We start from the raw sequence: 24508 nt of genomic DNA, 5'->3' as shown, positions 1-24508 counted from the left end.
ATCTTCAAATCTACATAAATATATTTTTAGCCCACTGCTTCACGTCTTTTCCGACGAGCCCAATCACGGCACATGCTTGCTCGAGTATTTTCTTGCACTTGAAGCGGGCTGACAAGGGTATTTGACACAAATTCGCGTAGTTTTTCAGTTTTGACACATGTCACTCAAAACACACTTGTACACACGCTCACTCTCACACACACACACACACGCACATACATATGTAAACGCACACGCATAGTCGGTTGGTAGGTGTTATTGTTGAGTCTCTCTAACAAATGACTTGGCCCCGGCGTTTATTATTATCCCAACGGGCTTAAGGCCTCACCTCCTGTCATACACACACACACACACAAACACACGCGTATACGTATGCAGAGATGCCAGCTAATAAATAATAAACGCTTCTCATACAACCTGTACAAACGAGGCTTTCCAGCAAATGCGAACACCCGACCACATCCCAGACTCACGGCCCACTCACTCACTCACTCACACTTGGAGACTTGCCTTGTAGGCAACCCTTTTGCGCTCAGTGCAAGTGTGTGAGCGTGTGTGAGTGTGTGTGCTGAAGCCGCCGTCGTTGGCTACGCTGCGCGACTCTGAGGTTGAGGTTGACAAATGTGTCAGAATGCAAATCCGCAACAATTAAAAGAAAAATCAACACACAAAAGCTGCCAGAAGAGCCATCAACAGCCGACAGCTTTTGTCGCTTGTCATCGCAGTTCTGCCCATTAATGTTCATACATATACATGTATATCTATGTGTGTGTGAGTGCCCCACCTGCTACTGCCTTTGCGTTAACAGCGCGACGAGTCGTTTACTTTTTACTGCCTCTTAAATTATTTGCACAAAATCTCAACGGCAAGGATTCTTTCTGCTTTTGTTTCTGCCTTGAGTGCAACACCAGTCAACAATTTGTAGTTGCTGTTGTTGGTGTTGTTGTTGTTGCTCTTCTAGTTGCTGTTGTTGTTGCCATTGTTGTTGCTGTTGCTGTTGTTGTTGTTTTTCTGATCATAATTGTTCTCGCCCATAGCCCTGGCCATTCTTTTTGGGGTGTTTCTTCGCGGTTGTCACGCGACCCATCTAAAGGAAATAACAAAAAAAAAAAAAAAAAAAAACAACACTCATTTCACTCCCACTCGAGCCGCCTTTCATTTGTTTGTTTGGTTCTTCGTATTTGGGTTATGTTTTAATTGGCCCACCTCGAGACGTTTGTAACGAGGCCCACACTTTGGCCTGTGGTACACCAGTTTCCCACTTATCAATTGCTCTTTCTCTCTCTCTTCCTCACCTCCCCTCCCTCTCGCTTTCTCACTTTGCTCTTAATGATAAATACACAAATTTACAGAAATTCAAGCAGCATTTGCTGGGCTTTTTGTAGAATTTAATGTTATGGAAATTTAATATTTTGTTTTGTATTCAAATTCATATTGTATATGGTATATATAGCACAGTATACATAGTTTACTTGTATGCTATTCTGTTATATGATACTACTTTAGTGGTTTCAGCATTTTCAATCATAATTGATATTCGATTTTATCGGGTGACATTGGATCGATGGATTGAAACAATAATTATATATCTTAGCATTCGTTAATTTTATGATTTTACTCCACGATAATTACAATTGCAGTGAAATCTTAAAAATCAGTTCAGTCAAATAATGAAAGTAAACTTAAATAAAAACAAAAAATAATAATAAATTTTTAAAATATATTTTTTGTCTGCTCAGACTCAAATTAATATTTCATTCTCTCCTTTGCTTTCTCATTTTATCTTCAAACATTTTGAGGTCATTTTTAGACATGTGTACTCAATAATTTATGTACACAGAATTCCCATGTTGAATGCGAACTTCCCTAGAAGCTTGGAATTAGGGGTATGACTAAGAATTTCTACTTTTTATTGGGAGCAACAGCTGCTCTTATTTAGTCCTGTTCGTTCATCTAGGATCCTTTGAAAGTACACGCAGATCCTTTTAACACTTTTTTCACAGCATTTGTATATAATATTCATTTCCAATTTCATAGAAATGAGCTTAGAGCTAAGATTTCACAGTTAAAGAGTCATTTTTCTTATTAATCTTCCCATTTTGCCCAGGATTTTGTTTTGCTTTTTCTTTGTTCTTTTAGAACAATACAATTTCTAAAACATTGTTGTATGTGAAAAGAATTATGTATATGTTAAATATAAATTAGTAAATAAATATAATAATAATATATGAACGATGCATATATGGAAAGAAATACATTGAATTAAATGTAATTTAATTTACGAATGAGGACAATAATATAATATAGTCTTTAGATTGAAAATATTTAAGTCAACTTTTGAATTTTTATTGTTAATTAAAATTTTGTTTTTAATTTGTTAATTTTAAGTATTTTTGCTGTAATTAAAAATTAAAAAGTTCATATAAAAAATGCATATATGTACGCATGTTAAAGAATTTATTAATTTAAGAATTGCAAAAAATACAGATTAATATTAATTAATAATTAATATTATTTAAATGTTTGCGGCTAATAAAAGTTTTTATATGTACAACTAATAAGATTTATTCATATTGATTAATAAATTATGTTCGTATTTGATTTTTAATTTTCGGTTTTATTTTGTACTCATTTTAAATATTTTTATTATTCAATTAATTTTTAAAATTCACTTTATTCATTTATTTTTATTTTTTTTATTTATTTATTAAGTTTTTATTTTTATAGTTATAGTAGCACTCAAACTCAAAAAGATGAATCAAATTAAATCAATTTGAAATGACAGAAGCTACAAAAATGAAATAAAACATAAATTGAAAATGTTTTCATATTAAATATTTTTAAAACGTAATCCAAAAATGTAAAAAATATGAATAATAAAATAATTGTAAATCAAAATTATTTTCAGAATAAATTTTGATGGAGCTTCGTTCACATTGTCTCGGCATTATTATTATTATTTTTTTTTAATGTTTCTTATATTTTACTTTTGAGATCCTTGCATTGGCTTTACACCTATTCGAAACTGCCTCAAGATGATGCCACCATTTTCGAATGCTTCAGCTGCTGGTCGGAGCTATGCGCCGGGTAATTGGGCGACGGCGCTCATTGGCCTGTGCGCAGCGCCGTTTGGTTGGCTAACGGGTCGGCTCTGGCAGCGTTTGGATTAGCATTTTGATATAGTAATCGACCGCAGCGTATAATAATTCTTGTGGTTTCATTATGCCAACCGCACACCCTTCGACATGTTTGCTGCGCAACCGCCGACTGACAATATATACAACCACCATTGACACCGGCACCACTGCCACCACCACCGACACTAGCCCCCCCCCCTCCCCACCCCTGCAGCTTAGCGTTCGCGTCTTGTTGCTACATGTAGTAACCGCAAAATGTAGGAGGGTTGAACGGTTAATATGCCGACACGTCCCAAGAAAACTCCGCCCTGATGACAAAAAAAAAAAAAAAAGAAAAACACGAAAAATTCTCAGCGAATCCACCTACTTTTGAGTATGTGAGTGTGCGTGTGCGTGTGCGTGTACGTGTGTGTGAGAGGACGTCTTATGCTCATGTGGTTAGGCATTGCAATTTTTCACTCAAGTCGTCCAATTCGGCACCGAACAACCATTGGAGCACCTAGTTTCAGCTCCAGCAATAACAACAGCAGGAGCAGAACAACAACAAAAAAAATTGCCTCGTCTTTGGCCGCAAATGGCAGCCGCAAGATTTTTACCGCTCCACCACTAGTTGTGGCACTCACTCTAACCCGCCCACACTTGTGCGCCATCTCGCTCTGGCACGCCAGCCATCTCACTCCGATTGGCTTCCCGTCTCACTTGCCCGGTCTGGCCGGGTCTGGTCTGGCTGGCTGACTGGCTATGCACATTCTCTGGTTAGCTAGAGGCTCGCCGCAAAGCCGCGCGCCGGTTTCAGTTTTTGGCCAACATCTCGGACTTGTAATTCTGAGGTTGAGCGTCGACTGAGCGGAGTTCAGGGAGTCGATAGCGCCTTATTTACCACGCTGCGCGTTGAGATTCTTTTTTCTTTCATTTTCTTTTTTCTCTTTGATTTGTTGCTTCTTCTTCTCTCCTTTGAGTCGAAAGCGCCGAAAGACGTCGCAGCGCAATTCCAAGACGTCTTTTGGGGGTTGCTAGCGCCAAAGAGAAACAACAGCAACAACAACAACAACAACAACAACAACAACAACAGCAGTCTGAGAAAGAAAGAAAAATAACGATGCCATAAGCGCTGCATAGAAAAATGAGTCAAGCTGCAGGACGCAGCTTCCAGCTGCGAGATTCGACTCAATTTTTTTTTGTTGTTGCTCGCCTTGCTCTCGCTCTCCCAGCACTCAGCCCAATGGCTTCCAGCCGCTGTCCCGGCTGGTCTCTAAGCAGCCAGCGAAGGTGTTGCGAGCGCCAAAATTGAGCGCTTTTTTTAAGGAGTTGTTTTTTTTTTTTGTTCTTTTTATTTTTGTACTTCCAGCATCAGCAGGAGCTGGGTGGGCCGGAGACGAGGTCGTTGAGGCTGTGTCGTTGGGGTACCAACTTGAAGACATCGTTGCGGCCTTTCTGCTTGTGGTGTAGTTGACGTTTTTGGTTTCGGTTTCGGTTTTTGGCGTGGCTTACGGTTCGTCAGTGGCGCTGCCGCAGACGCAGCCGCCCGATGTTACCGCTGCTGCTGCCGCTGCTGCTGCTGTCGACGTCGACGTTGACGCTGACGGCAACGGCAATGGCAGCGACAGGCATTGCGATGTTGTTGCCAGCTGGCTGCGCTGCAGTCGCTGTTGGCGTCGCTGCTGGGACACCACAAGCAAAAACCACTGCTACTGGTTCTCGTGGTAAATGTTAAGCCAAGAAAAAGAATTATATACCCAACGCGGTTGCTTGAAAAACGCAAAAAGAGGCGGCACTCGCACTCCAAAAGGCGGTAGCATCCAGCATCCAGCATCGAAGCATCTCTGCTGCTGCTGCTGCTGCTGGTGCTGCTACTGCGGCTGCTACTGCGGCTGCTGTTGCTGTTGCTTCGTCCCGTTCTCGTTGTCGCCTTTTGCGGCCCGGCCCCACCTCGCACGCTCCTGCGTCCTTGGCCGCCGTCGTGATTATGATGACGCGCCGCTGACTTCGCTGTCGGCGTCGCCAACCGCTCATAGTGGTCGCGTTCATGGTTACCGCAAAAAAATAGTTTAATATCTCCGTGTCGTTTGATTCGATCGCCAGCCAGCCAAAGAGAGCCGAGCCGTTCTCCAAGTGCCACAAAAGCCGCACCAAAACTCAAGCTCAATTTACAGTCGGTTTATTAATCAGTTGTACGCGCGTGTGTCAGTGTGTGTGTGTGTGTGTATTAGTGTGTGTGCATATTAATGTGCGTGTGTGCGTGTGTACTCATCAAATTGTTATATATCGAATATCATTCAAATATATATAAATATTAAATTCCACGTTCATTTTTTTATTGTGCCCAATTGTGATATAGTTGAAGTCAGATTCTCCTTTTTTTTTCATCATGTAAAATAAACAAAAAATAAATTTAAATAAAAAAAATTGTTTAGGCTACTTGAAGGATTCAAAACTGAAATACGCCCTATTGGAATATACGCTTAGTGCTAGAAGAAATGTAAGCCAAATAAATATAATTTATCTTAAGTGAATGAAACAGTTGAAATCGATCTGAAGTGATCAAATGATTTGATCCCAAATGCATGCTGTCCATAAAGTAAAAGACCTTGGGCTAAGCTCAATCAATCAGGCAGCAGCTCATGTTTTAAGTGCCCAAAATATCTCTGAGATCGATTTTTCTTGTAACTCTTGTATGAGGAGAAGGGAGTAAATGGGATTTGTGCAATGTCCGTCCGTCAGTTCATATATATGGTATGATCTATGGTATCAGGTTTTCCTGATAAATTCAATAGGTTTGGTATGAAATTTGGGGACTATATATTTGTATACCTACGCTTATAGGAGGCGTGGCATTCGGATAGATCATCCGTATAATCTTAACATCGCAATTACCTTCAAAATTTTGGATACTTAGCTTCCGAAATATGACAGTTACAACGCTATAGACCCCTAAGAATTCGAAAAAGAATTCGCTATTTTCTAAGCTCACAAAAAATTGTATATAATTATTCATGCCTCTGAAGTTCTTTGGAAAAACATTTATTTTCCAGCTTTACACTTAGTATTATCAAAAATCATATATCCGCGCCTTTTGAGGGCGTGACAAATCGGAAAATACTATTGCCGTTATCATAGAAGCTCCGTTACTTAAAATGCTACAACAATCTGGAGCATTTACTTGCGTTGATCCTAAAAAGTTAGAAGATATAGGTTTATCTTGTTTGCCAATCGCCTTAAAAAATATACTTTGATTGTGAATGTATATTACTTGGTGAAAATTCTCTGACTAACTTTTTGGGGATTATGACGTTACGTAATTGTAATTTGTAATTTATAATTTGTTATATCTTGGATCCCGAATCTGGCAGCTCTGTTACTGTAGATCCCAGAGAACTGGGTCCAGACGCATTGGAGCAAAGGTATATTAATACATCTTGAGTGGCGTAGCGAATCGGCTAAGTATAAAAATATCTGGCAATATTTCATTCCAGCATTTGGAATATAAATGAGAATTCTGCAGTTCGTAGACTACGTTTTTTTATTTGAGGTAAAAATTGTCGATTAGAGTCCTGCTCTAATCTTTGGGCAACCTAATCTATGCGGAAATTATATAATGTAAATTTTTACGGTCGTGATAGACTACCGTTAATTAATGAATTCGTTACTATATTGATATCTTGAGGGCGGTGTATTAGCTGATTTCATGGCTCTGATAATAGCTGAGATCATAGCTCCAAGCAACCTTATGAGGACTGCCCCAACAAGCTGCCATTTCCACTTCCATTTCCATTTCCATTTGCATTTTGTGCATCCACGCATTTTCCCTCTTTTTGGCCTTCAGTCTGCTGTCTGCTTTCTGCTGTCCGTTGTCCGTTGTCTGCTCTCTGTTGTCTGTGCTGTTGTTGCTGCTGCTCTGGCCGGTGCCTTTGGCTCGTGTGCCGCCTCTGTGGCCACATATGTCGCCGCATAGTCACTGGACGAGCTCATTTGTTGTCCAGCTGCGACCGTTGTGTATGCAAAAATTCAAACGGAAGTTGTAAAAAACGAGTACATATACTACCTACAGATTGTGCACACACATGCAGACGCACACGCACTCTGCCTGTGTCTGTGTCTGTGTCTGTGTGCGTGTACATAAACAGCAACAAAAATAGTTGTTGCATGGCAATTGCAAAAACAAAACGCAATGCGCGGCACGCGTTTCTTTTATATGCAGCTCCAAAAAGTATGTGTGAGTGTGTGTGTGTATGTGTGATTGCACATTGTTGATTTTTTTTTTTTTTTGTTTTTTTTGGTGGCCAAACACAAACGGACAACAGCTGGCGCTTTATTATTATCATTTTTATTTATATACAATTTTTTTTATTTCTGCTTCCATTTCAGGTTTTTTTTTTTTTTTTTTTTTTTTTTTTGATGTCCTGGGGATTCCATTAGCACATATTGCAGCTGTAGGCCGCCATCCATCTTAGTTGAGTAGGCCCTCGGCTGGGCTCTCGCCCGGTCGGGACAGCAGTTGGCCGCAGGCTACGTATTGGCCATGATTTTTAATATTTAATTGAGTTGCGCTCGATGGCGGCGGCTTAAATGCAAATTGTGCGCAAAGGTGCGTGGTCGCACGGTCGTCCACAAGCAGAGCTGCAGCAGTAGGCAACACCAACATATTTGCTCTACACACAAATCAAAATGTGACAAGTTTCACAAAAAATCTGTTGCATACTTTTGCGGGCGAACGTTTGTGCAAAAAGAAAGTGAGTTGGAAAGCGAGAGACGGCGAGTGAGTGTGCGTCAATGATCTAGCAATATGTGAAGAATTAAAAAGTCTTGATCTATGTATTTGTGAACAGAGAGCGAGAGAGAGTGAGTGACAAGGAGAGAGCGAGAGTGGAATTTGTAGAGATTGGAAGATGGAGAGTGAGTGTGTGCCACAGATCTTTCAATTTGTGTAGAATGAACCCTTTTCTAAGTGAAGATTGTGAAGTAAAGAGAGAGAGAGAAAGAGAGTGAAAGAGAGAGAAGAGTGAGTGACAAGCAGAGAGAAAAACTGGAACTTGTAAAGAGTGGAAGATGCAGAGTGAGTGTGTGCCACAGATCTTGGAATTTGTGAAAAATTAAACCGTGTCTCAGTGAAGACTGACAGAGAGAGAGAGAGAGAAAGAGAGAGAGAGAGACAAAGAGAGAGAGAGAGAGAGAAAGAGAGAGAGAGAGAAAGAGAGAGAGAGAGAAAGAGATTGAGAGTGAGTAGAGAGAGAGAGTGTGTGTCCTTAAACACGGAATTCGCAAAGAGTGAGAGGCGGAGAGTGAAAGTGTATCACAGATTTGTTGAGAATACAACTGAGTCAAATTGATCTATGTATTTGTGCAGATTGACAGAGAGAGAGAGAGAGAGAGAGAGAGAGAGAGAGAGAAAGAGAGAGAGAGAGAGAAAGAAAGAGAGAGAGAAAGAGAGAGAGAGAGAAAGAAAGAGAGAGAGAAAGAGAGAGAGAAAGAAAGACTTATTAGAAATGAGTTGAAGATGGAGAGTAAGTAAGTGTGTGTCATTGATCTAGGAATTTGAGGAGAATGAATGAATGATCTGTGTATCTTTGTGAAGATTTACGGACAGATAGAGGTCTCCCTATTTAAAAATGGAATTAGCAAACAGTGGGAGATGGAGAGTATTTGCTTTGTTTTTTTTTTTTTTTTTTTTTTTTTTTTAATCTTTAGTCATTAGGAAGCACCAGAGCATCTTTTTGCTCTATTAGAGTATTCGGTTGATTTAGTAATTTGTGAAGGCTGTGAGACTGATCTATGTATTTGTGAAGATTGTGAGAGATTCTAAGACTCAGACTGAGACAGTCTCATTGATCTTGTATTTTTTGAAGATTTTGAAAAAGAGAGCGTGACTAAGCATCGGAGATCTGAAGATTGCAACGAATTTGAGAGTCTCTTTGCAGTGGGAGCTTGAGATTGAGTAAGAGTCCCATAAAATAAAGATATGGGACGATTGAGGCAGAGGCGCATTGAGCTGGACATTTTTTAAGATGGAGCCGGAGAGTGCTGTCCCCTGACTAATGTATTTGTGAAGACCAAGAAGTGAAGTAAAGAATTCGTAAAGAATAAGACTGAGCAAGGCTTATGGTAAAATGATTTTGTGAATATTGCGTAGAAGAGTTTCCCTGATCGACAAATTTGAAGTCTCTTTATAGATTGAAGACTGTTAAGAAGACTCTATGAACTAGCTTTTTTCAGGACTCTGGGAAGAATGAGTTAAATAAGGAATTTATAAAGTTTGAGACGAAGGCAGAGTGTCACTGATCTACGTTTTTGGGATAATTGAAAAAAGGCTTGTTGAGCTACAATTTTATTAAAAAGAGGAGGAGAAGATATTGAATTTAACGACTTGCTACATTCGGCATTTTTGAAAACTGAGAATAAGAAGGAGACATTTGAGATTGGGAATGAATCTTATGGAATAAGCAATTATTAAAGTTTGAGAATGAATCAAAGTTACTTTGGATTAGGCAGACCCTAAGACAGAGTCTCTTTGTCTATGGACAGAGAGTGCCTTAAAGCTCATTTAAGACTCAACTTAACAAGATCATTTAAATTACTGTAAAATGTATAATTCATTTCAATTTAATGTCCATTCCCCCTCCAAACACATTGCAGATGATCAAGTGCGCGACTCTATGAAGTAGCTGGAAAAGAAATCGAATCGAGGCAATTAGTAAACATCAATCAAGGACATAGGCTCTTGGTGTTATAAGCAATAATGCACATTTCAGCCGAGGTCAGTTCGACCACTTCAAATCAAACGCATCAGCATCAGCATCAGCAGCAGCAACAACAACAACAGCAGCCAACACAGCAACAGCAACATCCGGCGGCAGCGACAACAACAATAACAACAACGGCCAGCACAACGAAGCGTCGCAATGCAGAGACCAATAACAATAACAACAACAACAACAGCAGCAGCAACAACAACAACAATAGCAAAAGCAACAATAACAATAACAACAACAGCAAGACAGTGGACACAAGTCCGTACCTGACGCCCGAGAATCTGATCGAGCGCACTGTCGACGTCCTGCTAGCCGAGCATCCAGGCGAGCTGGTCAAGACGGGCTCACCCCACATAGTGAGTATGACGAAGAAGAGGAAGAGCTCGGGGCAGAAGAAGAAACTCTTAATCTTATGCACTTATAATACTCCTGTTATCCCCATCCCCCTCCAGGTGTGCACCACACTGCCCACGCACTGGCGCTCGAACAAAACGCTGCCGATCGCCTTCAAGGTGCTGGCCCTGGGCGAGGTCATGGACGGCACCATTGTCACCATACGCGCCGGCAACGACGAGAACTTCTGCGGCGAGCTGCGCAACTGCACCGCCGTCATGAAGAACCAGGTGGCCAAGTTCAATGATCTGCGCTTCGTGGGACGCAGCGGCAGGGGTGAGCGAGAATCCCAATAAATTTGATACCCATTGCATCCTTTGAAAATGGGAAATCAGTGTATAATGGTTTTTAAACTTGATTTGATTGGGAGAGTTGGCAGAAAATGTGGGTTAAGAAGGGCAACCTGTACAGCACCTTTAGCAAACATTTATTGCGGGTTTTTGGAAAAATATTTTATAAACTGAGGGCAAGCGAAAGTAAGGCAAGTCTGAAGAAACTCTTAATTTTTTTTTTTTTTTTTTTTTTTTTTTTTGTATTCCATTAGCGCACAGATTATTTTGTTATGTAATACTAATTTTGGTAATATTTAGATGCCACATTTAAATCTTAAATATATTTATACAGTCGAGTCTCGATGATTTGTGCCCCGCAGAATCGAAAAGAATTCTATCCATTTTAATGAAATTCGTTCTCAATAATTCTCAATAATTTTAATTTGTGTGTAAATTGATAAAAAACTGATTCCTTTGAAATTTCGAATTATCGTGATTTTACTGTATATATTTCATTTTCAATTTCTCAATTCTCAAAGATGTGATTCATCTTTTAAAGATCGGCTGCAATTCTAGCTTAATACAAAAAAAAAAAAAAAAAAAAAAAAAAAAAAATTGAATAAAGAAAAATATAAATAAATAAACAAAAAAAAAATATTATTAATATTAATATTATTAATAAAAGAAAAAAATAAAAAAGAAAAATTTTTATAAATAAATAAAAAGTATTTGCATATATTTATATTTAAGCTATGAATATATAAGCACCCACGCCAACTATCGAAGGCCTCAGCGCCAGCGATATGGCTAAATATCGAAAAATGTATATCTATTTATAGTTAGCTTCAATACGGTTCCTTGTAATATATTAAAGGTTACTACATCAAGTCCCTGATTAAAATTTGTAGGGCTCCTCCAAACGAGCCTATATCGATTTTGTTTAGGAACTCTATTTTTGTATATAAATCGTATATATATTAGTATATTCGTAATTATTTCTTGACTCATCTTCAAATTATTTTTATATTATTTATTTATTAATTTTATTAATTTTTTTTTCAAAATTTAGAATTTCAAGTTTCTACAGTACATATGTACATATGTATTCCGCACACTGAAATTAGAATACATAGTTGAAAATTTTTGTATACTACTTAGGTGAGACCTTTTTATATTGGTTTATCAAGCTACATTTTCTGAAAACTAAATAAAATATATTGTTTGGAAATCGATATTTATCGATTGGCGATTTAGGTGTTACGCACACTACTTTTCATATACGAGCAAGTGTAGACATACATTTGTATATGATAATCTTATATAATAATAGTAATAATGCTAATACTAAATATATACCTTACCTAGATCAACATAAACACAAGTAGATCGGTGCAATAGCTCTCTCTTTATCTAACTATCTTAGATGTAAATACTCTATCTCACTCTCTCAGCCATCTCAGCTGAACAAAGTCCCAGACTTAACTTTCCTGCATCCGATCTAATTATTTTGTATGCCAACTCTCATAACCGAAACCAGAAAAGTTTTTGTTTTTTTTATTTTTCTTTTTAATTTTGTTATTTTTTCAAAGTTTGTAAAGTTTGCGCTGATTGTCCGATTGTTTGTGGAGAAAGCACCTGCTAAGTAGCGCTCATTAGTGGAAATACGAAAGGCCATAAAGTTCCAGAGAAGAAGTTCTTGGCTCTTAACTGCCGCCGCTGGCGTTTGCCGTTGCTCTCAGATAATCCCATTCAGCGTATCATTTGGCTTGATTGTCTGCTTCCTGTCGACGCCCCAGGATACTTGTAGCATATTGCCATCGGAATATGTATTCGCTATTCATATCGCCACACGCCACGCACCACCGCATAGATCAAAAGCGGCGGGCAAACTTTTTGGCTTGGCTTCCGTTCATATTGCGCTGGGGGCCGTCGCTGGGGGTCGCGGGCCTTCTTCAGTCTCAAATCTTGGGCTGGCGTCTGTCTGGATCCGAGCTCCTGGTTTTCTCTTCTGCGACTTCTTTCGACTGCGTCAACAAATAAGATAAGTAGTCTGTAGTTAATTTTTATATGTCTATTCAGGGGGCGCCGCCTTGACAGTTGTCAATTTTCTTCGCATATTTTCTGTTCCTGGTGTGCGTGTGTGTGTGTGTGTGTGTGTATTTTTTCGCGTTTCTTTTTTGGTGGCGTTATTGCTGTTCATTTCGTCAATTTATCACGAAAGCAATTTAAAAATCAAATCGAGGGTGACAGACGACATACTGTGATAGAATTTTTTCCTCGCCAATGATTTGGCCGTAGCCCTTGGCCCTTGGCCCATAGCCCTAAGCTCTCAGCCCTGGGCCACGGTCGAACCAAATTAAATCAGCGTAACTGTTTATTCAAATCCCCAAACATGGGCTAACAACGGCGACAGCAACTTTTACTTTTCCTTCAACATTTTCTTTGCTTTTCTTTTCTGGTTTTTTTTTTTTGTTCGCCTCCTTTGGTTATTTTCTTGCAGTCTTTATCATTTCGTCAAGTTATTTTTCTTTTTTACTTGCCGTTGTTGTTGTTGTTGTTGCTGTTGTTGTTGCTGTTGTTGTAGAGGGCGTAATTTTCTAGATCCCGGCATGTTTAAGTGCGCGCTTTGCCGCGGCATTTGACAATTTGCTCATTAAGTTTGTCTGACCCCAACCTGTCGCCAGACGTCGACGTTTGGGCCTGAGGGCCATGGCCAGGCTTTGCCTTTTGGCCTTTTTTTTTTTCTTTTTTTTTTACTACTGGCACGGCGTATGAGAGTTTTCAGCTCTCTCTCCCTCTTTCTGTGTCTCTCGTTCTCTCGTTCCGTCACCCTCGTCAGCTTCGACAGATTCTTGTTGGCATTTTTAAACGTTTCAAGTGGCAAATAATTCCTTGGGATTTACTTGCAAATCTTTTTTTAAACATTTGATTATGGGACCCGGTTACAGTTACGCTTCGATCGCCGCTCGCCCAAGCTCATTTCTTACTAATTACCAGAAAAAAAAAGTAAAAGAAGAAATTGAAAGCAGCGGCAAATGTTATACAAATGGATTTACATTATCTGGCAATGCTATTGGTCCTTCTTTTTTTTATGTTTTTTTGTTTTTGGGACTCATTTCATGAATTTTAATGCGCTACAAAAGGATTACGTGGGTCAACTCCACAGAGCTCACTCCGGGCTTCATGTTTGTAAATATTTGCTTAATTTCAATTAGCAAACAAATGCAAATCCCTTGTACTAGAAAAAGTGATGCGTGCAATTGCTGTTGCTGTTGTTGTTAATGTCATTGTTGTTGTTGTTGTTGTTGCTGTTGTTGTCTGCTCAGCGTATTGTTGCTACAGCTAATGCCACTTGCAGTTGTCAAGGCTTCAGCTACGAAATGCCTTTTCCCACCTCCATCTGGTCAGCTACGAATTATGTTTGTGCAGCATTTGCTTCGCTGGATATTCAAGCGCTTATCGAGGGCTGCTAATGAAGTAACCGACAAACGAGTGCAGCTCTGTCAATTGAATGTAACGAAGCGGCTGTAAGGCAGCAGTGAGTGAGCAGATTGTCTGCCTAAGTAGAGTAGTCGCTCCTGGAGAGCTATAACTAGTTGAGAATTCCAAGGCACCAGCTCTGTGAAAGTGAGCCGAAGGTCTATATTTTATATTGAAAATGTCTCGCATATATGAATTTTTTTCTATGAAAAATCATTTTGATTTAGGGTTTTTTCCATGAAAACAAATCAAGCTCTAAACGTACAGAAAGCTTTGAAATGCGAGCAGTCACTTGCTCAGACATTTTCATTAGGTATTCAAGTTATTTACAGAGTCTAGCTTCATGCATGACTTACCTGAGCTAAGGCAGACATCAAATAATTTTATGGCGAAAAATTCCAAAATAAGTCCAAAATTATCGATTAACGAATTGAATAAGAAAAATGCACGCAGACATACATATTATGGCAATATAAACCTATATAGGCCAACTTTTGCAACAGCCTTCGGTATTGTTCTACAAAATCTCCGAGCAAAATATACCAATGGACAACTAGACTCGAGACTGATGTAGTAGTTCATATCGATTGTAGATGATATCGATTTATCTATATATAAACTAACTTTTGAAACTGCCCTCGCTGTATTTATACACAATCTCCAAGCTACATATATATAAATCAATAAACAAATCAAATGGAAACTCATATATGTAGTAGGGAATATCGATACTAGGGCATATCGATAATAGGGGATATCTATATATGTATATGCGAACTTTTGAAACTGCCCTCGCTGATCTGCTAACTACCAGCACAACAAACAAAAAGAATCAATGCATTTAATAATATAAAGGCAAATGATATGATATGTTATCATGTTATATATTATATATCTATAGGTAAATTTTTGAAATAGCCCTCGCCGTGTCACATTGAACAGTCTTTAAGCTATCAGCTCAATAAATAAACTTTAAATTAATCATAATATATTATAAAGCAATCTATACCTATAAATATATTGTACAAGCAATATATAGAAGAGGAAAACTTTGCGAACCGCCCTCGCTGCAGCACTAGCATCGTTTTGGGCTTGAGGTTGGGCGTGGAGCAGTCAGTGGCAGGAGTCGGGAGTTGCTTTTGCATTTTTGTCCACTCGTAATTTTAATGATGTGTTCTATGCTGCGTATGCGTAATGTGGGCGCAATTAGATAAAATGGTGGCGCATCGACTGTTGCAACAGCAACAGCAACAGCAACAGCTGCCATTGCAGCTGCAGCTGCAGTTGCAGTTGCAGTTGCAGCAGTTGCATTCAAGCGGAAACTGAATAATCCACACACATGGGAAATGCATTTGGCCGTTGTCTACTAATGAATTAAAATCTTCTGGACGGCAGCACGGCAGCGGGGTAGGCGGGCACATGTAATTATTGTTGCTATGTGTATGCATGTAAATGAGATGTGCGCTGCATGTTGCACATGGCTGTGTAAGCACATTGAAGTGCATTACTAAAGTGCATTAGCAGCAGCAGCAGCAGCAGCTGCAGCAGCTGAAGTTGAAGCATAAGCAACTGTAGCTTAGTTTCTTCCTCCTGCCTCTCCTCCTGCTGCTGAATTTGCAATAATATGTTAATTAACTGGAGTTTGGCGCTCGCTCCGATTATGGCCTGCTTATCGTTCAGTTGATTCTGACGCCTTGCCACTTGAGCTATGAGCTCTCACTCTCTCACTCTGCGCCTCACTCTGGTCCGAGTACAGTTGTGTGGCTGGGCCAATGCGGCCGCTTCATGGCCATGATAATGTCTCCACGCCTCAGCTGCAATTCATTAGTTAAGTGCGTTTCAGACCAATGCACCCGAAGCCAAATATTTGGTCTTCATACTTAATTAAGTTAGCAAGTGCTCAGCATTCACAGCGCATTCACAGTCGAACGGTAAATACTAATCGAGATTATTAATGTTGGTAGTTAAGGAGCTCGATTTAAAAAAAAAATTTTTTTTTTATTGTATATACATATATATTGTAATATTGAGAATAATCATGGATAATAATATATTGATATAGGCTATGTTTGTACAGCATGCAATGAAATTTGGACGCGTGAGGATATTATTGCTAATTTCCGTCAAATACTTTATACCAAAAACTTTCAACTCTTCTTCTTCCATCAGACAAAAGATATTGAATAAAATCCGTTTTTTCATATTACTAAAAAGCTTTTCAAAGCTTTTCTGAAACTAATGTATCTCAATATACCTTTTTTCAAGTTAGATTAATTGTATAGGAATTGGAGGAGTGTATAGTACTATTTCATTGTGATCTTTAACGATTATTTACGAATTTTATTTTGTGTTTACATAAATAAAATAAAAATTCTCGTATTTGATCTATAAATAAAATAATATTAGATTCTTTTACTTTAAATATTACTATTGAACAATTTTCAAATTTTTGTATTAAAAACAATTGTTGAATTTTACTTATAAATAAATAATATTTGATTTTTTTTTAACAATAAACATTTTTACAATGTTTGTTATTATAAAAAATGTTGTATTTTATTTATAACAAATAATATTACATTTTTTTATTATGTTTACAATTACCAATTTTATAATTTTTTTTAATTACAAAAATTGTTGTAATACATTTATAAATAAAATAGTATTAAAATGTTTGTTATCAATAATTAGCAACTTTGGTAATTAAATAATTTTTTTTTAACTTTTTTTTTTTTAATATTAACAATTTACATTTGGTAAATTTATATATTTTTTATTTAACATATTGAATTTTTGTTTATTAATAATTTATATTTTATTTATTCAATGATTTATTTTTATGTTTTAAAAAAAAATTTGATCCAACATGATAAGATATTATATAATTTGGGAAGAAATATCGAAGCATTGAAAATAATATCCAAGAGATTCTTTGAGGATTTTGCTGGCCACATGAATAGAATTTGGGTTGTAGCATCGCATAAGAGCTTCGTAAAAAATTGATTTGACTCCAAAAAATATAAGATATATTTACGTACATAAAATGAAAGTGTATCGAAGAATGCATTTCAAATATTTTAAGATAGTCGATGAAGTAAAAAGTATTAACTGAAAGTAAAATAGTTTAGATTTGGTTAGATTTTCGAGAACTACGTTTACATTTTCCTTTAATTTGACTGAATCAGTATTTGTGTGTCTTGTGAGTCATGTGGGACTAATTAGATGCGCATAAGATTGATTAGGGCTCACCTAGAGCTGAGATGATGTATATACATATATAATATATACATTATGGAAGTGCGTATATCCGGAGTGCTTGAATTATTGAAGTGGGATGCCTATTTAAGACATTTGTTTGACCTCCGCAATGGTATGCCAAGTCTCGGGGCTTTGAGGAAATGCGCCGGCAGCGGCTCTAAGCTGCAGAGTAAACAATATGTTGGCATATACTTATTTTTGGGGCGTATTCCGCTACGTTGGCTTTTCTCAGCCATCTTCCAGCTGCCATCTTAAAGCTTCCGGCATCCATTAAACTTCATTAAAAATTAAATATGCGCCACAGTGTTGGCAGCGCTGGCAGCTGCCATCTGGCAGCGGGCAACGGGCAGCGGGTAACGGGCAACGACGGGTAACTGTTAACTGGGAACTGCCTGACGTATATTTTTTTTTTTTTTTGTTTCTGTTCTTTTTGTATTTTGTTTGTTGGCTTCTTTGTGTAGCAAATGCTGTTTTTGGGCGCTGCGCTGGGCGTGGCTGGTTGATCTGCTCTTGATCCTAAGCGACAGCCGCCCACTCACTGCCTGTTGCCCAGGCTGGTGGCTGTGGAACCCTTTTAGCATAGCACACACACATCAATTTGCTGCCTGGAAATGCTTAAGACTTTTAATGAGATGAGGGCGAAATTTCATTATTAAGTTGCCTGGGGACTGGCACGGCGTCAGCCCAAGATGCCTTGGCTAACCCCATCTACCCACCTGCCGCGCGCTCTCTCCTTCTCTCCCTCTCTCTCTCTCTCTCTCTGTCACTCTACCCAGCTGCCACCCCTCCTTTCTCTCTCCCCCTCTCTCTCGGCCGCCCTCTGCTTGACTGGGTGTGGTTGCGAACGGTAACCTCGTTAAGCTTAATTAATAGCAGCAATGTGATAAACACCCGGCCAAAATGGTTGCACTGAGGCCGACGTCGCCATTTTGTTCGCCCGGCGACTGGCAAAGTTTTGCCAGGTGTCAGCTACAGTGAGAGAGTTGAAAACTGGCATCTAGCCGTCAACTGGGGCACACTTTATTTTCGCTTCTTCTTCTCCCAGTTGTTGTTGTTTTTTGTTTCTCTAATGAGCCAACGTCGACGTCGCCTTGGGTCGCCTCAAGTCGCGTCGCGTCGCTGCTGGCGCTGACATTTGACAGATTTGCAACGCAGCCGCTTAGCTTAGCTTACATAATGCCAAAACAGTTTTCTTCTGGCATTAGACGGGCTGAAGTTGGGCGATTTCCATGAAGACATACATATACATATATATGTATTTGTATATGTATATGTATACAAAGTGACACAGAGCACTTTAATAAACTCGAGCGAAGAGCTTCAAAGTTGCATTTTCGACTGTTTAGGGCAAGCGCCAAATGAATTCAGCTGCAATCGCTAAATATAGTTGATAAATATTTCTGATAAATAAATATTCTGGTTTTAATTAATGATTATACATTACAGTATGTGTATATATATATTTGCTCATTATTTTATTATTATCCATTACTTATTTTATATTTATATATTTGCATTTCTTCAATTAATATATATATTAAAAAAAATGATTTTTTTACTATTGATTCTTTTCTTATTTTTTTATTTATCTTCAATATTTTTATTTAGTTTTTTTTTTTTATAACTTACTATATATATTTTTTAAATATAATTTTTATTAACTTTAAAAAAAAAAAAAAATGTATATATATATTCATATTTAATATATTTTTTTTTTTGGAATATTATTTTTAAAAATTTATTTGTATAGAGCTTCTTCTTTTTCTAGCCCTTTTGATTTTTTTTTGTTTTTTTTTTTTTTCAAATTCCATCCAATACATTTCTTGCCACTTAAAGCTATAAATAACGGCTTTTTAACTGTTATTTATGCCATGAAACATTCATTATTGAATAACTTCCGGTTTTCATGACCCGATGCAAGAAAACTTTTTAAAGATTGCATGAAGCCAACGAGCTGTAAAAATTGCTCGCACTCAATATTCCTCTATTGTGTTGTTGCAGTAAGTTAAAAGAACGCGAGGGAATATTATTTCGAGAATACCGTGTATATTAGACATATCGAAACCCAAGTAAAACAAAATCGAAATCAATTCTTTACTTATAGAATACCATCTGGCAGAGTCCTGAGGAGCACGCGTGTTATCGATAATAATCGATATATTAAAGAAGATAATATCTTCCGGATACATACCGACATTATGTCTACTTCTCAGGCTTCAATAAGCTCCTATGTATACTATCTGCCAACTTTTACTATCAATCGGCGAAATATGTCGATAATTATCGATTTTGATAAGACTTAAGAGCTGTGATGACTCTGGCATGTTATACAACTACATTTTTTTTGTGCTGGTCAACTGCATTGTTTTGGCACTGGATCTGGTAGAGCTGCATTTCAATGGGCTATGGTCTTTAATTAAAATACCTCTTGGTCAGGGTATTAAAGCGTCATTGGTGGTTTATTAAAATTCAGGTCTGCTTGTTTGTTTCCTCATAATATTTGTTTGCGGACCATTGGTGACTGAGAGAGATTGTTTGTTTCTGTGTGTGTGTGTGTGTGTGTGTGTGTGTGGGCACATTTGGTCGGTTGGCTGTGTTGGCTGTGTTGCCTTACATTCCTTGTCGCTTTAGCATTTTGGCTAGCAGAGGCAGGCGAGTCAAAGGCGGCGAGCTCGCTGCAAATATTTGCTGAGGGACAAGTATGCGCAATTAAAATTTGATTTAATACAAAAGTACATATACACACGCGCGCAAGCACACACACACACACACGCACACTCAAACAGTGAGCAATACACACACAAGTTTGTTTGTTTGATTGTTTGTTTGTTTGCATGTTTGCAGTTGGCATACAGTATCCAATTTCCGAAATTACTTGCGCATCATCAGTTGAAAATTCCTTGAGTATCGAATGGAATTTAATTGAAGTCACGATTTCCACAAATTTAAGCAATTTACAAGCACGCACACACATAGACGCTGCCATAACACACACACACACACACACGCACACTCACACATGAGCTTAACATAAATAAATCAGATAACACATTAACACTTCTTTCTGGAGATGTGCCCCAGCCCCGAGCCCAGTCCACCGGCTCGTATAAGTATATATTTGGGTTCTTCGTCTCCGTTTGATGTTGACGAATCCTGTGTCGTCCTTCGTCCTTCGTCGCTCAGTTTGATGTTGAATTTTTAATTTTCATTAACATTTGCAGCCTTGAGTCAGCCCTTATGCCACGCCAGGCCCATATATGCCTGTGCATGTGGCAGCTGAGCGGAGCAGGAGCAGGAGCAGGAGAAGGGAGTGGGGGGCGGCTAGCGTCTGTTGTGCCACGTCTTGTTGCTATTTTGGGTGTTGCTGATGCTGAGCCTGGTGGTGGTGGTGCTGGTGTTGCTGTTGGTGTTGGTGTTGGTGTCAATGGTGGTGCTGCCCATGCTCGGTGGTGGCAGCTAGTGTCCTTCGCCTACACTCACAATTAGTATTTGCAATGGGCTTAATTGATATTTGTATAATGAAATGTGTCATAGGCTTTTCTTGCCTGCCCGCATCGGGTCACAGGTGGCGAGGCATCCAGCAGAGAGAGAGAGAGAGAGAGAGAGCAAGAGTGAGAGAGAGTGAAAGAGAGCACAAGAGCAGCACAGCTGCTTTTGACAGTCTTCCAGCTGGAAGACAATTAAATGGCTTAGCTCAAATCATTTGATGAAACCGGAATAGCGATTCATTGATGAGAGCATAGAATTTGATGTGCAGATTCTTCACTTCACAATAAGAAATAAATTAAATTAAAATAAAATGAAATAAATTTACTTTTCAAGATCAAAGCAATTAGCTTACATCCAGTGTTCGTCCTCGTTCGTCCCTTCCTCTATCCGTCTGTATAACGTCTGTCTCTTGAAGCTGGAGATTTCGAATTTGTAGTATTTAATTGTCAGTTCTCTCATCTTATCATCAACGTAGCAGATTGGCAAGTCGGGATATGCTCTATCAGCTAGAGACTTGATATTTGGAATATATGCTTATATATGTATGTATACGCATATGCAGTCGAGTCTCCATAATTCGTACTTCGCTAAATCGCGATAAATTGAAAAAAAAAATCTATCCCCTTGAAAGAAATTCGTTCTAGATAATTTTAATTTCTGTGTAAATCAAAACAAAAAAAAAAAAAAAAAAAAAAGAAACTGATCTCCCTGCCATTTGGGAATCTACTCTATTTAAATATATATATTTATAGTTAAAAATAATATATATTATCTTACCAAGCTGTGCAGCCTCCTCTTTGCCATTTATCCTAAAATTTGTTGTATGATTTTGAGCAGAGAGAATTGCAATTATAATTATTATAATTTAATGCCGTTATCCAGATGCTTTCGCAACAACTTCGTTACACTCCCTATTGCTGGCGCTTATCGTGTGAAATGTTAACAAATTGCTTTGTAGGCCCTTCTGTTGGCCATGTTGTGTGACCCTCTGGCTGAGAGACATAAAAGACAAAGCCGCAATCAATGCGTCTGGCCCAGAGGCCGGCCAAAGGGAAGCAAACAAGAAATAAATTTGTTGTATTATTTTGTTGAAGCTGTCGCTACATTTTATTGTTTGTCGTCTGTTTAAAATGCGATAAATTAAATTAAATAGCGAGAGATGCCGGAACAGGGGCCGAGATCAAGACCGGGACGATGGCCAGGTCCTGCTTTTTGGGAGTCACTTGGCTGCGGGCGCTTTTATTTAGCTACTTACAGATTATGTGACATTTATTGTTCACGCTTAAATCTTGAAAATTGCAATTTAGCGGCCTTTGGCTGCTGCTCCCCGTTGGTCATTTTCAAGCTCTGTGAATCTACATTTTGGGCACTGTCTGGGGCTGGGGCTGGGGCTGGGGCTGGCGCTGGGGTTGGGCCTGAGGGCTGTTGGACCTGATGGGCGATTGCTTATCAGTCAGGCAGCATCAGGGCCAGCGCTGCCGTCGGCCAAGGACATTGTTTGCCATTGGCAAAGCTAAGACGGAATTATGTCCTTGGCAGCGTCTGCTTTGTTACTTTTTGCCTTTGCCTTTGCTTTCGCCATTGCCATGGCCATCGTCTTTGGGCTTATCGTGAAAGTCGCATTGCTTCTTTCTTGTGCCGCCGCACAAATGTCTCGAGTTTCCGTTTTAATAAACGTCGATTCCGGCTTCCTGTTTGCTGGCATCGCATTCTCGCCATATCAACTCGTATATTTAGCGAGAAAACCCACCACCAGCAGTAGCAGCAGCAGCAGCAGCAGCAACAGCAGGAGCAGCAGCTCTGCCAGCCGACTGATTCAGGCCAAAGTAATTGCTGGTAGCATCGTGTCGCGTCTGCTGCGTCTTCATTTATTGCCAATATAATATTTGACTTTGCTGGAAATTTAATTTCCTTTTTGGCTGCTGCTGCTCTTGCTCCTGCTGCTGCTGCTGCTCCTGCTGCTCCTTCTGCTGTTGCTGCATTTCGTCTGTGGTGGCATTTGGGCAATTTGCGCGTTCACATCATTGGCAGCAACAGTCGACAACAACAACAACAACAACAACAGCAGCAGTAAAAGTCAACGTCACTGACACTGCCCTTGGGCCATGTATTACAAATCGGGTTAAACGGCTGCCAAAGAACAAAACGGATGTCAGCATAACAAAAACAACAACAACAACACTGGAGGCAAAAAAAAAGCAGCAAGTGTCGCGCTAAAAAGGGTTAAAATTTATGATTATTAAACCATGCCCTGAACCCCAGCATCCAGCCTCCGCCCCACCGCCAACCGCCTCCTCCATCACCGCCCTCACATTAGTGAAAGCCAACGGCAAAGCGGCGACAAATGCCAAAAGCTGAAAACAACAAATGTATCATGAGCACAAGCCAAACAGCAAAAGAACAGTCGGCTACCCTTTTGTCGAACGGTAAATACCCTAGGTCTATGGCTAGAAGCAAAAGCTGTCTTTGAGCAAAAGCTAGCTGCTAAGACAGAAGATGACAGAAAATATATTCATAAATATATAGTAAATATTAAGCTTTGCTCACTGCCCAAATGGTCTATATATATGTATTTATTTCGAATATTAAAAAAAAAATATTTTACACGTTTTAAGCTAAATAAAAAGCAATTTCGCAAAGGAATTTATGAGCATTTCGAGTAGGTTAGACTTCGAGTGCCCTAAATTGCATAATGTTAAGTTAGTTTACATTTATAGCAAACATAGGAATTGCATACATGAAAGTTGTTTCCAAGAAATGTAAATAAATAAATTGTATACAAATATTTGGTTTTATATTTATATTTCTTGAATAATTAGCTGCTTTATGCTTGGCTCTCCCAATATGAAGAGGCCCGACTATAAAGTGGGTTACCAACGCATATGATACCTATAGCTATGTATGTAAAGTTGGAGAAATAATGTTCAAATTTGTTTCACAGCTAACGAATAAGATATACATATAATAAACACAAAATATTAGTCTCAAGGAAAAATAAATAAAATTATTAAAAAATTTATTAATAAATTAAATTTATTAATAAATTGTATTATATTAAATATAATTACGAAGTGAATCAAGGTAGACAATTAAATTATTAAAAAACTAATTCATTAATAATTATTATTACGGAGTGAGTAATAATATTTTATTGATGCAAAACTCAAGCCAAAAGACTTTATTATTATATTGGCTATTTTTAATTTTGAATTTAAAATAAATAAATTTATGTTAACTTGAGCAACACACAGGATAAACAATATTTCTGGGTTAATTTATAACTAGATATGCAGATTTTTGCTCTGTGTCGATCTATGATCTATGGTATATATCTATGATCTATGATATATACATTATAATTTCATTATAATTTAATTATAATTATAAATGCATTATCAATCAATTAATTTGTCAATTGCCCGCATCAAAATGTATATACCCACTTGGACATAAACGCAAATAGGGAAAACGGTTAGTGGAAATCGAAAAACTCTAAGCTGGCAGTTATAAAGCGTGTGGCGCTCGGGTAGCTTGGGCTGGGCTGCCCTGGCCTGGGCTGGACTGGGCTGGGCTGGGGCGCCAGAAGTGAAGACAGAAAGAAAGTGCAGCGTTTTCGTTGGCAAAACGTATAAAATAAACATATGAATATTTATGCCAGACAGAGAGGAAGCTGGGGCGGGGTATGGACAGAGCCCGGAGAGCTGGTGGGAGAGAATGAGGCACAAGAATAAGA

At 38.6% G+C, this 24508-nt stretch overlaps 1 protein-coding gene across 3 annotated transcripts in view; it reads left to right on the top strand.

Moving 5' to 3' along the window:
* Nucleotides 1-4463: 4463 nt before the first annotated feature.
* Nucleotides 4464-24508, top strand: part of RunxB (RUNX family transcription factor Runt related B) — a 43702-nt gene continuing 23657 nt past the window's right edge. The window contains exons 1-4 of one of the 3 annotated variants that reach the window (XM_089474472.1): nucleotides 4464-4840; nucleotides 5476-5616; nucleotides 9768-10239; nucleotides 10336-10552. In XM_089474472.1, the coding sequence (XP_089330598.1) occupies nucleotides 9871-10239; nucleotides 10336-10552 (586 nt within the window). In that variant the 5' untranslated portion in view covers nucleotides 4464-4840; nucleotides 5476-5616; nucleotides 9768-9870. Of the gene's footprint in view, nucleotides 5290-5475; nucleotides 5617-7326; nucleotides 7868-9767; nucleotides 10240-10335; nucleotides 10553-24508 lie in introns of those variants that run through there. The other 2 variants (XM_018017167.2, XM_089474473.1) reach the window with 2 other exon arrangements.

The sequence above is a fragment of the Drosophila arizonae genome, chromosome X (assembly GCF_054131065.1).
Source record: "Drosophila arizonae isolate 15081-1271.41 chromosome X, UAZ_ARI_1.0, whole genome shotgun sequence".
Classification (NCBI taxonomy): Eukaryota; Metazoa; Arthropoda; class Insecta; order Diptera; family Drosophilidae; genus Drosophila; species Drosophila arizonae.
This window is presented reverse-complemented; position numbering and strand designations above follow the sequence as displayed.